At 35.5% G+C, this 17,079-nt stretch overlaps 1 protein-coding gene across 1 annotated transcript in view; it reads right to left on the bottom strand.

Annotated features, from left to right (window-relative positions):
* Positions 1 to 4,456: 4,456 nt before the first annotated feature.
* The window catches only part of LOC117342475 (cyclic nucleotide-gated channel rod photoreceptor subunit alpha-like), a 171,536-nt gene continuing 158,913 nt past the window's right edge, over positions 4,457 to 17,079 (bottom strand). Inside the window, 2 exon segments of the mRNA XM_033904641.1 lie at positions 4,457 to 8,074; positions 13,747 to 14,052. Of these exon segments, the coding sequence (XP_033760532.1) occupies positions 7,104 to 8,074; positions 13,747 to 14,052 (1,277 nt within the window). The 3' untranslated portion in view covers positions 4,457 to 7,103.

Genomic DNA, 17,079 nt, shown 5'->3' on the forward strand with positions numbered 1-17,079 from the left:
TGATATTCATTTTGTCCCTGTATATTAAAGCTGTGATATATATCTTGTCCCTGTATATCAACGCTGTGATATATACCGGTATTTTGTCCCAGTATATTAACGCTGTGATATATATTTTGTCCCAGTATATTAACGCTGTGATATATATTTTGTCCCAGTATATTAACGCTGTGATATTAATTTTGTCCCAGTATATTAACGCTGTGATATATATTTTGTCCCTGTAAATTAAAGCTGTGATATATATTTTGTCCCTGTACATTAACGCTTTGATAAATACCGTATTTTATCCCTGTATATTAAAGCTGTGATATATATTTTGTCTCTGTAAATTAACGCTGTGATAAATACCGTATTTTATCCATGTATATTAAAGCTGTGATATATATTTTGTCCCTGTAAATTAACGCTGTGATAAATACCGTATTGTATCCATGTATATTAAAGATGTGATATATATTTTGTCCCAGTATATTAACGCTGACAAATATTTTGTCCCTGTATATAAACGCTGTGATCTATATTTTGATGCTATTTTTACTCTGAGTTTTATTTGATTTATCTGATCAGCTTAATACATGTCTTGATATGAACAAGATATATAAGTATGATTAACTTACTACGTGGGAGGAAGCAGGACCGTGCAGAATCCATAAACTTTTCTTTTTGTATATTTCAGAAATATAATAATATCATCTGATTTATTTGTTTGAACAAGTGAGAGTCAAGAATGTGTATCAGACAGTAAAGGTGTAAGTGTATTTATAATCACTTTTGCGAGATATTATTTTTAGAGGAATGTCTAGGTCCATTAATGGAGGAATGAATTGTGGTAAGTTTACCTGATTACTTCTGTATAGTTTTATTAGCGTCTGTATAAACTGTAAATGTGTATAGCTTGTTCATTGTCTGCGAAGCTGACTGTAGGAATATATATTCGGTATCGCTGTAATGAATATTTACAGAGCAACAATATCGTCATAGCTGCAATGGGAAAACTATGTTAGCATCTCTGAAAGTTCTCAGAATGGCCACTTTCGAAGATCTGTGAATAAAGTGACCACATTTTGGAGACGAGGATTAATAAAGGAGATGCTTTTTCTGAGGTACGGTGATAAGTGATGGGTTTGAGTTAATGTATCTAATAGCTATTACCAATTAATGTATCTAATAGCTATTACCAATTAATGTATCTAATAGCTATTACCAATTAATGTATCTAATAGCTATTACCAATTAATGTATCTAATAGCTATTACCAATTAATGTATCTAATAGCTATTACCAATTAATGTATCTAATAGCTATTACCAATTAATGTATCTAATAGCTATTACCAATTAATATATTCAACATTTAGATTAGTGATCGCATAAAGTAATCTTTCTATTGGATTCTATTGAATTCCCCACAAAGGACGTTAAAGCATTGTATGGACACCACGTGTCATTGAAATGTCGTTTAGGCTTCCGCGATTTATTAAGGTTAACCTATACCTCAGGATATCAAGTATGATTTCAAAAAATAGAACAACCTAAAAGTAAATTTTACACCATACAGAATACCAGTAATATATGACATATACAGAAAAGTATATTATTCCGTCGTCATCCATCGGACTACATCTTTATAGACCGAGATCTGAACTTCTAGTTACACCAGTATAACTCTACCGCCGATTTTGAATGACTTAGCCTTGACCTATCGGAGGCGTATTATATTGATATTAATAAGTATTTTGACTTCAACAGACCTACCGCTATCAATCAAATTTCTAATTTATTGAAGAATAAACTTTGACTTCTTTTATCAAAGCATCAATATCCGTGTTAAATACAATAGAGGTTTGACTGGCCTTCGTCTACCACGTCATGGCTGATGCTACAACTATTGTGTGTATACCTTAATTAATACGAAATGTACGAACAAAGCATTAACTATCTGTATCTATGTGCCAGTCAATAGGAGTCGGGGTTAATGACCAAATCTATCTTCGCCCGCCGACGTCATAACTACACAATACATCACAGTAGTAACTGTATGATTCAATTGGTTACAGTAAGACTCAATTCATATTTAATCCATTTGTGTTTGGTTTTTGTTCGTGTACGGAACAGCAGCATTAGAATTGATAGTGGTTATTTTGAAACAAATTGTGAACATAAAAATACCATCGATTCACATGCCATCTTGCTGACCTCAACGAGATTTTAGATTTCTTGCAGCCAAACACCTTGAACACCAAAGATGTAACTGGACATTCCGGAATGTATATCAAGGATGACAGGGATATAGAAAGACATTGTTCTGGAGAGAGGGACAAGTTAAAATAATTCATTCAGATCTGCTGTTTAAGTACTACCAAATTGTGATGAATATTCTGATACATATATTATAATGTACTACGATACAAACTATGTATAAATGCCACATTAATGCTGTGTATGTATAGAAAACGCGTCTATAAATGTAGATTTTGGTAAATATTATATTTAATTTCTATATAGTAAATATTTGTGGGTAAATGCTTTTTATGTGCAGTAAATACGTGTCTATACATGTTATGTTAATCCTGTACGGTAAATACGTGTCTATGAATGTTATTTCTGTACGGTAAATACGTGTCTATAGATGTTATTACTGTACGGTAAATACGTGTCTATAGATGTTATTACTGTACGGTAAATACGTGTCTATAGATGTTATTACTGTACGGTAAATACGTGTCTATGAATGTTATTCCTGTACGGTAAATACATGTCTATGAATGTTATTTCTGTACAGTAAATACGTGTCTATGAATGTTATTACTGTACGGTAAATACGTGTCTATAGATGTTATTACTGTACGGTAAATTCGTGTCTATAAATGTTATGTTATTCCTGTACGGTAAATACGTGTCTATGAATGTTATTACTGTACGGTAAATACGTGTCTATGAATGTTATTCCTGTACGGTAAATACATGTCTATGAATGTTATTACTGTACGGTAAATACGTGTCTATGAATGTTATTACTGTACGGTAAATACGTGTCTATAGATGTTATTACTGTACGGTAAATACGTGTCTATAAATGTTATTACTGTACGGTAAATACGTGTCTATGAATGTTATTTCTGTACGGTAAATACATGTCTATGAATGTTATTTCTGTACGGTAAATACGTGTCTATGAATGTTATTACTGTACGGTAAATACGTGTCTATAAATGTTATTTCTGTACGGTAAATACGTGTCTATGGATAATATTACTGTACGGTAAATACGTGTCATATTTATGATGATATTTCGATATATTATGTAGCCAATTTAATCAAGGGCTGGCAATGCATTTTGAAAATTGGATTTTTTGTTGATATGATCGAGTTACTTTTTCTATCCAGATTGTATCAGGGCAATGAAATATTAACTTAGCAGAGTAGTTGTCTATAACAAAGAAAGGATTCTTGAAACATTTGAGAATTAATACATAATTTTGCCTGGACGTGGTAATGCTCGGTGTCTTTATGCTTGATTATGGCTTTAGAGTATATAATTATGAATACATTACCCGTAGTAATTATAATGACTAGGAATGCAATATATAATAACTGATAAGTTATCAAGTTGTTTATGCACACACATATCCACTGCAATGATGCTGTTTTTGTTATGTTATAACAAATGATAAATAATGACAGTCTGTATCAAATTAAAACATAAACATATTTCAAATCGGAATAACAGAGTTCACATATTATATTCATACATGTGGCTGAGCTAGATTATTGCATCAAACAGCTGAATAAATTGTCAAGCTTTTTACAATAACATAAATTACATGACCTAGAAGGGTCTTAGAATCTCAATAATCGGGCTCAATTTTAGTATTTTTCTAAATTCAAAGTTTATATATATTTATATTAATATGCTTTTGAAAATAATAAATTTCTGGATTTCCCCCACGATTCCTTAATGACTTTTCGAACACAAATATGCATACGCTGCTAAAGAAAACCGTCTACAATTTCTCATGTTGTAATCTGTGACAAATTACAAACATATCCAGCATTGTTTCTTCAGATAACAAAAAAAGACAGACATATTTCGAATTAGACATAAACAAACTAACTAAATAAATACTAAATGGAGACGGAGACATTAGATTATACCACAGTCAGTCATCGGCCGCTTCATACCTCACTCACCCGATCGTTCCCGCTCAATTTATGAAGTATTCAAAATAAAAAAAGACATATTCAAAATGGTTATGTTTTAAAGCTAAATGTCTTGTTGGGCAACACTGTACCCTAATGTCTATATACACATGATGAGCAAACAAAATCTATCGTTAAATAGAAAGTAATCCAGTATCACTTCTGGTGAATGTTATAATATAGTTCTCCAGCAAATAATGTGTATCTTCAAATATTTATGTTTTCTATTATATAGAAATAAAAAAAAAAAAACACCGAATGCCAATCTAACTAAATATTAAGTACGAACTGTAACAATGGACATTTCGCCTTTCTTTCACATTTACCATTGACAACATTATGGTTGCCATAGCATGTCAAACTGTATTTATTACAGACTACACTTGTATAAACAATGTTACAATGGTAGTCATTAGATTGTTTACATGGCAACAGTACATTACCGTTGTAAACATTATGTAACCATTGGCAACCATTTGTTATCTAAGAAAGTTATTATGTGGCAAGCCACGTGACGGATACACATGTTGGACAATATCATCATCTCTCATATTTTATTCTTAAAATATATTCCTCGCCCATCGCACGACATTTCATGTATTCGGTATTGAATGATTGTTGATACTACGTTTGACAAAAATATGTTTTGTTTCCATTTCAAATATAAATCAACACATTTGCACACAATACAGAAGAGGAGAAATTAGATTGATTATGAGAAAAAATAGTATATAACAATTCAGCTTGATGTCCAACTTATAAATACAACTGTTTTCTCATCCAAATTATTGTTAGAAATAAATTTCAATTATTTGTATTTATTTTATGTCAAAATATTTAAAGTAACACTTGTACAACTTTAAGTTTCGTTTCTTTAGTTATTCTTGTGTGACAAAAGAGTAGTTATATTGTTTACACTGGCGACTCTCAAAGTAACGGAATCACAGCCTTTTTTCACAGAAAATATCTAATGATTGACGGGTGAAAGGATAAATGTTTACAAAAGTGAATTCAAAATTGTGAAAGGATCAGGTATATAGCATATATTACAAAGAAAATTTTGCTGTCGATTTTAAAGGATTAAGTGAATATTTTAACATGAATTACCAACATTTAATACTTCTATCAAGAAATACGCATTGTATGCATTTTGCAGCAACAGCTTTTAGTTAAACAAAGTATTGTTTAGAATTATAATACATGCATATTTGTTGAACCATTACTATATTGACTAAATATAAATGTTTCTAAGTATAAATAAGATGGTAAGATAACGAATTCCTTGTTATGATAAATGATTTCAATATCATGATTTTATCTGATTGAAATTAAGATCATTGAGACTTGTTTCTGTTATTTTTACAACGTATTTTACAACAGTAGTCTGTAATATACACAGGGATCTATGACAAAACTAATATGAATCTTTATAAAGACTTTGATGATAGCCACACAACTTACTTGGATGTCTACACTTATCTTTGGGTGTATTTCAGAGTAAGAGTTATTTCGGTTCCTTCCTTAATACAATTTATAAAGGGTCTAAAATTACTTACTATCCACTGAGCGTGATGTCGTATATCGATTACCTCTGAACGTAACATCACATATTATCGTGACGTAACATCACATATTATCGTGACGTAACATCACATATTATCGTGACGCAATGGTAGGTCGTTTCCTTGTCAAAAATAATATAGATGGAATTAGTATCCTACAAATTCTACCATTAAAAGAATAAATCGATTTTAATTAAAAGCGGCTATAGAGTAATTGCCAAGAATACTCGTAAAACTACATAATACTGTTGTAATATTTTTTTCATTTAAACATGCCATCAGATTGTCACGGCAGAAAGCAGATTACTTTTTCATTTATATGATGCAGGAGACCGTTGCTATGTTTGACATATTAAGCGCATTTATAACAGTATTCTATGAGTCATAAGTCGCCAGTGTAAGCATGCTATTTATGTGATCAGCATGTCTGAAATAACATCATATTGTTTATCCAAATAATACATTCACAAAAATATTGATGCCATAGGGGTTTATCGGTAGATTTAACCATTTGTCTATGTATAATGTACCCGCCATTGTAATATGGAGGGAACGCCACCAGATAATCTTGTTAAAATCATATACGCCCCCGTGTATTTGGCAAGGAAAACTGGTTAACAAGTAAAACATGTACTATCTGTCCATTGGTAAAAAACATATTTAGTCGTATCATCCTCCATGTATAAGTGTTTTTTTGACAAAAATGATACAGTAGGTTACTTCACGCATGCGCGATATTCCGTGTTATAACGATGTTAGATGTAGATACAAGAGTCTGGTAAAGAATCCAGCCAAGTCACTATGACTACATAAGCCACATTTCCAACTCATTCAAAATTTATAATTGGCACAAAATATCACTACTGTTCAACTGACAACACATTCAATGGTCACGGTTCCGGTCAATCTATACGAGTTTCATTTTTTATGAAACTGCCGAAGTTTTGAAATCACTTCACATCCCCCACAGATTTTTAAACTAGAAACTCCAAATACCACATAATACCATTTCCTTCTGATTGAACCGCCATCAACATTTCGAGAGACATATAGCAAGGCGCTCCTTTCACTTTTCGTCCAAATAACCTTCAAATGCTCATTAACTTCAGTCCGAACGTCTGTCACGCTATGGTTTTTATACAACATCCATCCATCCGGGTCACTCTACGTTTTATCTCACAGCAATCTGGAAGCATGGGTATGCAATCCAATCGTTTTCTTGGAACTATAACCGTAAAGTGCACAGTCGTGAACCTGGACAGGATATGTTGAATCCATATCCGTCACTTCCACACAGGAAGACAGGGAATTATTACTCCAATAACCATACGTCTTGTTCTCATATAATGGACTCGCGATTTACTGAGTCAAATCGCTCGGTTCTTTCCTCTTGACTAGTCGTACTTGCTACACTTGAACTGTGGCATATATGCATTTCAAGTTCCGCAAGTCTGTGTTCGACATTCCACTGTTGTTGACTTAATTTCACTGTCATGGCAGCATTCTCGGATTCGAGAGAAATCAACCGCTGTCGCAATGTTGTTATTTCTTGTAATAGCACTTCTTGTGACGTGTCAAATGAAAACGAGGCAGGACTCACGGAAGCCATATTGGACGTCATAGCAGGAGAGACTGGCATTGTTGGTTGTTGTTGATAAAATAGACTGTGTGCCGAATGTGTTTGCGGCGAAGCGAGATTTGTTTGGGAGGACGAAAGGTTGTCCGCCCTCCCCATCGCCATTGGAGAGGACGGCGGATGGAGACTGTTTGAGGCACAGTAAGGGGACAGGAAATTCATAGGATGGGTCTGTTGGTTCGCGGGATATGACGGTGAATATGCGAGATGGAGTGGCGAGAGTTGTGTAGGTGAACCTCGTGATAAAACATCCTGTCCATACGGGAGACAAGTTGATCCCCGTCGGGACACATTTTGAGCTTGGGTGACCAATCCTGGCGAAGGAGGAGGGCTGATCGTAAACTTTGTCTCTGAGTATAGCGGCGATCGTTGAGGCGGGGACCCCGCGTTATATGACGTCATACTCGATATTGTCAATGATTTAGTCATTGTTCCCACAGTGGCAATTTCCACAGGGGACGTGGAAGGATCATTGTCAGCACCACCCATCCGTTCCTGATTCTCGGGCGGGACCTCGGACGTTTGAGGCTCTGCGCCCTGATCAGGGCTCTGGGAATGAGGTACAGGAAGCCCGGCCGGAAGTGTATGGTGCCTGGAAATAATCATGGATTCTAGAGGAACTTTTCCATCAGATTCCACCAGGCCTGGCGTGCTCTTGCTCCGGGACAAGGTAGCTGTTGAAAGAAAGCAACCGTTAGTAATAAGTGAATACATATTTTATATCCTTAACAACAGCTTCGCTCTACGGGGTATTAAACGTGTCCAAAAGGAAAGCAAACGCAGGAAAAGAGAGCTTTAACAAAAACTAGTCAAGACGTTCTGTCGCCTAGTGTACCACAATATTTCGTTGGAGCAGTTGATGTTAAATAGTTTGAATCTACTTTGATGGAGAGAGATAAGCAAAGTTTTGAATTTCCGCGATTAGTGAAATGTTGGCACCAATTTTAAGAATAAACTTCTTTCTACGATATTTACTTTCAGGTTTACAGTGATTTCATGCGATTCCATTCCTTCCCCGAAAATTACGAATGACAAAACCCAAGTGATAACATACATTACGTACCGTCACTACAATAACAACTTTTAATAACACGATAACAACATACTACAACAAAGGCCAGATACGATAGGGGACACTGTAAAAAAGGGATCCTGGATTGGTTCCTGAGAAATATACTGATAAACAATGCATTAAAATGGTCGACATGAATAGAGTGAGTGCAGTACATTTGACGTTCACAGAAAACTTATTGAGGTCATAATTTCAGTACCAATAGAAGGGCAAACAAGTAGACACTCGATAATGCCATCGTCTGTGGACGAAGAGGTTGACATCACAGATATTGACATATATTTTTTATTTCGGTAATGATGGAATGCATTCTGGCGTAAGTTATGCAAGGAAATGCATAGCAAGCATTATATAGAAACAACACATAGAAACCTTATGAGAATAAAAGGCTGATTAAAAGTGTTGCAATGGAGATAACGGGTAATTTGGTGAAATGTTCACCCTCCCCTTCTTTGGTAGACCCCCCTAATTAGGGGCCTTTTACTCTGTATCCATCGGGATAGACCATGATTACTTTCTCATTATTGCAGAAAATGATATACGTATATATATATGTAAAAGATTTTGGAACATTCCGTAATGAGTGGAATAAAGAAGAGATACCATAATAACGCAAGCAATCCTGCATATGAAATTTTAAAAAGACCAACAAAAAGGAAGTGAAGAGTCATGGAGACAAATAAAGACCAGACTGGTTTCTTCCACTACATGTGGCGCCTGTCATTGCATCACCAATCAGCACGTAGCAAAGGAAGAATATATAAAAATAAAATGGTAAGTTGTTTTGAATAATTTGTGAATCGCTTTGAGATGGCAATGCTGCTCTGATATAGCAGTTGAAAAAACCTACTAATTAGTATTATTAATCATTACAATTATCATTATGTTATGATAAGTTAATGTGAAGATTGGTGAGCCACTTTAAGAGTAGACGAAGAAGATACCGATTAAACCGGTAGTAGAAGGGACATTTTATTGAAGTAAAAGAAAGTTGAAGTTGAAATAAGGAAAAAGTAATAGGCGATGTGTATCAGCACAATTCAATACAGCAATGATTTAGAAACGGAAAAATCAAACTTGAATTAAACAGAGAAACCAGTAGGCGAAATAGTAGGCGGAAAATCAGTAGGTCAATCCAGTGAAATTGAAAATATCGAATTACCGTAAATACACACTAGCATTTCAATAACGGCTTCCAGGGAATAATTACGGGCTGATTTGGTAGAGGACAATTCCATGTGGCATATTATAGTCGTAATTATCACAATGTTCCATCGTCTAAAGGTTAGTCTAGAATATGATAGAGCGGAACAGTATCAAGGTTTTGCTTATTAGTTAAGACAATCACCATTGTCTCGTACCAGTGAAGGTCATATCAATTGAATCGGAGTCTATAATGACACCATCGGAAAATGCACAGAAAACAAAAGAAAATAGCAAACAATAATTGATGAAATAGAGCTGCAGATCGAGTTTAGTCTCTTTAATAACCTGTAAGTAGAAGACAATAGAATTAGTAGATAATACCCGGGTCACATTAGACGCCTCTTTGGATGTGCATAAGTGGAAACAAATGGTGCTCTTTATGGACGGTATTTAATGCCCTCACAATACGGGGATAAAGAAGACACCGTCAGAAGCAAGCAGAAACGAAAGGAAAAGAAAAAGGCAGCCCACCTATCAATTATGAAGTCTCCAACGTCCCCTAAACGAAGGATTCAGACGGAAATCTTTGATTCTGCAGTCATCATCAACATTTAACATTAAATGTGATACACAATGCCGTAATCTTTTGTTCCATGAACAGGAACATATGCTAACTAACCCCGATCCTACAGGAAACCCTCAACACGCACGTCAATCACATTTAAAATGCACAGGCAATTGGTTGTACCGGAGGATCCATATTAATCATTAAGTAGCTGTTTGATGTCTTTTAAAAAGCTGATTCAGGTTCAAGTTTTCATTTGGGAAGTAGAACTTTTAAAGTTGTCGAAGTGACAGTACATACATGTATGCTAAGTATCTTTTAGAGTACGAGTATTAGAGTACGTTTCTCTTCTTGTATATTATTTATTGTTGTATTTGGTGAATGAATTTCGTATTTTTTCTTAAATACTTCTGGAATTTAAAATGTACACAAGTTTTTAAAAACTTATTTGCTTTAATATACATATATATGAATAAATTGAAGTCTATAGTTTTTTTTAGAGGAGTTGAGATCCGAAAATAAGACGATTTCTTTGTTAACCACAATGATTACAGCATATGCACTTGGTTTGTATCAGTGATTGATTTATAGCATTTGAAAACTGATGAAAAATGAAACAACATTTTTTTGTTGTTGATAATAGCTCTTTTTTCATAATGATTGTATAAGCGAAGTAGAAGTTACATTAAGAGTGGATGTTGCATATGGTACTTCTTGTAACTATGGAAAAATAATGAACGAGAGAAAAACAACTAACGACAGTTGATAGCTAACGAGAGTTGATAGCTTACGAGAGTTGATCGATAACGAGAGTTGATAGCTAACGAGAGTTGATAGCTAACGAGAGCTGATAGCTAACGAGAGTTGAAAGCTAACGAGAGTTGATAGTTATCGAGAGTTGATAGCTAACGAGAGTTGATAGTTGACGAGAGTTGGCAGCTAACGAGAGTTGATAGCTAACTAGAGTTGATAGCTAACTAGAGTTGATAGCTAACGAGAGTTGATAGCTAACGAATTAACGAATATTTTACAGATGGTACATTCGGTTAACGTTATGTAACACTTAGAAGTTAATGGTAGCATGAACGATTTCTTTACCTACAAAGCAATAGTTTTAACATGCCAGAAACGTAGAAATCTAATCACTCCCCGACTGATTTATCGAATAAGATTGCTGAATTGATGTCGAGGACACAATTCATATTTTACTATAGTTTCTCAATACAAGTGATACGGATCAAGAAATAAACCTACTTTATAAATATGATGATATTTTGAGCGATAATTCGCATATTAGACATTTTCAAACCTAATAGCGAAACAAAACTGTGTATGTTTTATCAGAACTGATTCAGATCCACAAACGATGTTTTAATTTTTCACCACGAGAGTACTGGACGGGCCGTTATCGTCTCCACTTCCTGAGAAACACAATTCGCCCCGGGTATGTATCGATACACAGCCTGCAACTCTACAAGTCAAACGCTGAGCTGTCAGACTCCCCTCCCCCTCCCCCCCCCCCCCCCCTTCAATGACGCAAGGTTTTCTGATTTAATAGAGCCGATTTCAATGAAAACTTAATAAACTATTACAACATCAAAAGACCTTATCTATAATTTCGTCTAATTTAAAGGAAGGGATGTCAGAACTATAACATAGTGAAGAGATAGCTAGACAAAAGGTCCGGTACGAAGGTCTACAGCATGCTGGACGGGAGCCTGACAGCTTACACAACGCAAAGACATACAACGCAAGGGCGTGAAACAACGAACACAATGAAATGCAGCCAAATAGTAAAAAGTTCTTGTCAAGAGCATGACAATGGAAACAATACTCGTCCAGAACAATGCACTAGTGGAGTAATTAAGTCTAGGAAAAAAGAGCCTTATAAAAAGAAACGAAATAGCGTCTTGCTTGGATAAGATACAATGTACCTTTATACAGAACAAAGTTAAATACATGTAGCATAGAGACATTGTGCACAGCAAAGGAATACAACCTAATCCAAATATGTTTGTCCAAAACATCGGAATATTGTTTAGTGGAAAGGTGACTAGGGTATTGCACATATCGTAGAAATTGTACATATGCCCATACCTTAATAAGAAAAGTAGCATTTAACATAACGTATTTTGTTCAACGAAAAGATTTACAGTAACACAAAATATATAGATATATAATCCCATATAATATGGCTTATTAAAAGGTATCATTTTGGTTCTAAGATTTTAGAAATATCAGTAGCCTGTTGTGAAGTGCTTTTGTAATAAAAATCAGATCACACCAATGTAATATGGATTACATCCCAACGAGAGCCAAATTCATATGTAAAAGTTGTCAATGGGACTGATCAATGAAACATTTTAAAGTGCCATCTCACTGTATCGTTATGCCTTGACGGGGTAAAATGGCAACCCACACATCCCATTATACTGACAATGTGCTAATCAGTTCTCAACGTCAAGAAATAACAACACCGGGCACATATCAGTTGTTCTCATTTAATTCCAGTCAGAGGTGAGTCCACCTATATGTTTTCTCATCTTGACGGTCGTCCAAAAATGATGTGAAATACGAGGTTGGAACACAGTGATCTGGATAATTCAAAGCGCTAGTCTTCTTCAAGGTCATAAACATGACACAAACCATAAAACTCCATCTGCTCAAATAATGGTGACGACGAGCTTAACAGTCTTTACGGTCACGTAGCTGAGCGTAAGACATATAACTTTAGGTACATAGACGTTGTCTGGGTCAGTGGACAAACCCCATAACCTCCCTACCCTGTTACAGGCTAAACACTTCAATTACCTTTCTACCTTGGTACAGACTCAACGCCTCCATAACCTTTCTGTGTTGGTACAGACTCAACGTCTCCATAAACTTTATGTGTTGGTACATGTTCAACGCCTCAATAACCCTCCTACATTGGTACAGGCTCAACGCCTCAATAACCCTCCTACATTGGTACAGATTCAACGCCTCAATAACCCTCCTACATTGGTACAGGCTCAACGCTCCAATACCCTCCTACATTGGTACAGGCTCAACGCCTCAATAACCCTCCTACATTGGTACAGGCTCAATACCCCAATTACCCTCCTACATTGGTACAGGCTCAACGCCTCAATGACCCTCCTACATTGGTACAGATTCAACGCTCCAATACCCTCCTACATTGTAACTGGCTCAACGCCCCAATACCCTCCTACCTTAAAACAGACTCAGCGTCCCAATTATACCCTCCTACCTTGTAACAGGCTCAACGCTCCAAAAATATTCCTAACTTGGTACAGACTCAACATCCAAATAACATTCCTGTCGTGGTGCAGACTCAACGCCAGAGCGGCGTAATACATTCTAAAAAAGAGCTTGATATTTCCATAGGGATTGTGTAAGAGTTGAATATATGTTTTATGTTATGGAGCTGTAACACAAAAAAGATGTACTGTCATCATAAACCGCTTCGGGCATACATCTTGGAGATATATTAGACAAGCATATGTCATGCTGAATCTTATAACATTTCACAGCCAATTGACAGAGATTTATAAACTACCAACCTTTTTCTATAGGTGATTGCTTTGTTTTCTCCAGTCTTTTCACAGCAATAGATTCCAATTTTACTCGTGCTTGTGGGTATTCCTTTAGTACATCCCACATATCCTCTTTTGATAATCGGAACAAATCGGAATATCCTACGGACCTGACCGAAGCAGTTCGTCTGTTTCCGGAAGTTCCCATATTTAGAATACTGATTTCCCCGAAATAACTTCCTGGTTTTAACGTTGCTAACACTGATTTTCCGTTGTCACCAACCACATGTAGCTTTCCCCTGTTAACGATATACATTTCTTTTCCCACCTCGCCTGCAACAAAATAAAACAGAAACAACATTAACAACAAATTAGAGAAAATATTTTTAAGAAACTTCATCTCGATCAATCAACATGTTGCGCAAGCAATGCGATTTTTCATCAACAATACATACCGGTAAATAAACAAAACAAATAACAGAACAAATCGGCTCGAAACACCGATATAGCTGTCAGGGCCTACAGTCATTACAGACACGGAGGTCCTTATGGAGAGTTAACATGCGATTCGTACAGAATAAACAAGCTTTTTTAATCAAAGGTTCAAAGAACGAACAAAGGGTCTTAATCATACAAGATTCGTTACCTTGCATGTCATGTTTTTATTCTATACTAATACATAATGGTTACCAGTCGTCCAGAAAAAACTGTTCCTTTAAAAATGCAATATCCAATATTCCAAAAAAAAAATATTTAAACGCCCATTTTGACTTTTGAGATTGTTGTTGCTCTTCCATCCATAAATAGTCAAAGCAGCTGCTATAATAATAGATATTATTATGGGACATAGCTGTAACTCATTTAATACACACGTTTGTCCAATCCGCTGACATATCAAACAAATAGGAATTAATATGGGATAGTCTCTGTGTAGCTTCATGCGTCTTTAACTTACCGGAGACAAAACCTATAAAATCTCTACATTAAACTTTGAAGCAAGTTAGAAAAAGAATTAAAGTAAGGCCTTTCAGCTTCCTATACATGGACATTATGTTATCAGTCTTTGGCACGTGTGTTAGTGCATATGGCTTCCCAGAAGAAATCACATGATCTGAAAGATGCCGAAATACCTAATCACCGACAACCGGAGAATCAAGCTCCCTTTAGGGAGAGGGCTGGACCAGCTTACGTCTGATGCCCATATCCTTCGTGCTAAAATCGGTACAATGAAATATTCTGAAATGAAAATTGAGCCTCCGCTGATCTGTACTTACCAATATCACAACTCGAACTAATACTACGACTCGAACCAATACAACAACTCGAACCAATACTACAACTCGAACCAATACTACAACTCGAACCAATACCACAACTTGAACCAATACCACAACTTGAACCAATAATAAACTCGACCAATACCACAACTCGACCAATACTACAACTCGACCAATAATACAACTCGACCAATACCACAACTCGAACCAATACTACAACTCGAACCAATAATACAACTCGAACCAATACTACAACTCGAACCAATACAACAACTCGAACCAATACCACAACTCGAACCAATACTACAACTCGACCAATACTACAACTCGAACCAATACTACAACTCGACCAATACTACATTGTACAACTCGACCAATACTACATTGTACAACTCGACCAATACTACATTGTACAACTCGACCAATACTACATTGTACAACTCGACCAATACTACAACTCGACCAATACTACATTGTACAACTCGACCAATACTACAACTCGACCAATACTACAACTCGACCAATACTACAACTCGACCAATACTACAACTCGACCAATACTACAACTCGAACCAATACTACAACTCGAACCAATACTACAACTCGAACCAATACTACAACTCGAACTAATACTACAACTCGAACCAATACTACAACTCGACCAATACTACAACTCGACTAATACTACAACTCGAACCAATACCACAACTCGAACCAATACTACAACTCGACCAATACTACAACTCACCCGGCGAAACATTGTGTACTCATTGCAAAAAGCTTACTCGTGTCTTTAAAATGTATACATATTACAATGTCACTGACCGGATTTTTTTTTATTTTTAAGTATTCTGCCATTTCGATTTAAACAGCAGTAATGAATGTATGCCTCAAGTACTTTCTACGATAATTCCTGTTCCTGTTCAAGGTTAAAATAAAGACTCTGTTGAGCGACTAGGGTTAAATCGTTATGCGTGATGAATCTAGTGTCGTGAAACCATGGTGTAACCGGATTACGCCACTTAATAGGCGTACAGCTTAAATTGTTACAAATGGCAAAACGGGGAAATACGTACATCACTGATAATACGTTAACACAAAATTGAAACCTATTTGGAAACAACGACAGGGAATCAGTGTTCAAAAGGAAAAAAAAGCCAACAAAACCGTGATCCTCCCGACAATAACGCAGAGTCTATTAAACTTGATAGTTTTCTACCAATATTCTAACAACTAACACTAAAATGCAATTCTAAAACATTATCGCCGTTTAGACAGTTGATATTTTGTCTCTATAAGTGCATGCATCAAATACATCCTGTTTGAGGTTTCGTGTTGGAAGCCTTCCAATTCACACGATAAATAGCGCGATATGGAACCTGGACAAATGTTCCCATGAGGATGGTAGTTAACGCCATCAACTTCAATACATAGGGCGACATCCTTGGAAAACAATAAATCTTTGAAAGATATCAACAACTACAAACACTTCACGATAAGTCTTCAAAACAATACTTTCATTTATTACATTATTATCAATTAACATGGATGAAATCGACACAGCTTGAAATCACTAAACTTTGAAACTTTATTGCACAGATCGTGGGGAATTCTTAGCGTGTAACTTGATTTGGAAAGTTATACAAATATGATACTATTCTACCGTTAACAATTATGTGTTATTTTCCACAGGAAACTTTCCGACTGTTGAGTATTTTTAAATTGATCGATGACTAGTGAGAACTCTCTAAAGCAATATTCGGACTATTTAGAATTGTACAGACAGCTGTAGACTGGCACAGGGCTCCAGAAAATTAAAATTTCAAATATGCAAATAAAAATGACTTATAATTTTGTATTAAACTTTTTTCAGAATTTAGGTTTCTCAATATTGTTATCAAACCTTGGGGTCGGTTACGAGTCTAACGCAATATTACACGAGTTTTTGTATCGAAGGGTGTTTTAATTGGAGAATTATTATTTCGTGGTATTGTGCTTATTAAAACGTATGAGCTGTTCTGAAGGTTGATTTTGTGATGTGTATGATGGAACAATTAAGAGTGGCTGTCTTTGTTCTTTTGTT

Source organism: Pecten maximus, chromosome 14 (genome assembly GCF_902652985.1).
Source record: "Pecten maximus chromosome 14, xPecMax1.1, whole genome shotgun sequence".
Lineage (NCBI taxonomy): Eukaryota > Metazoa > Mollusca > Bivalvia > Pectinida > Pectinidae > Pecten > Pecten maximus.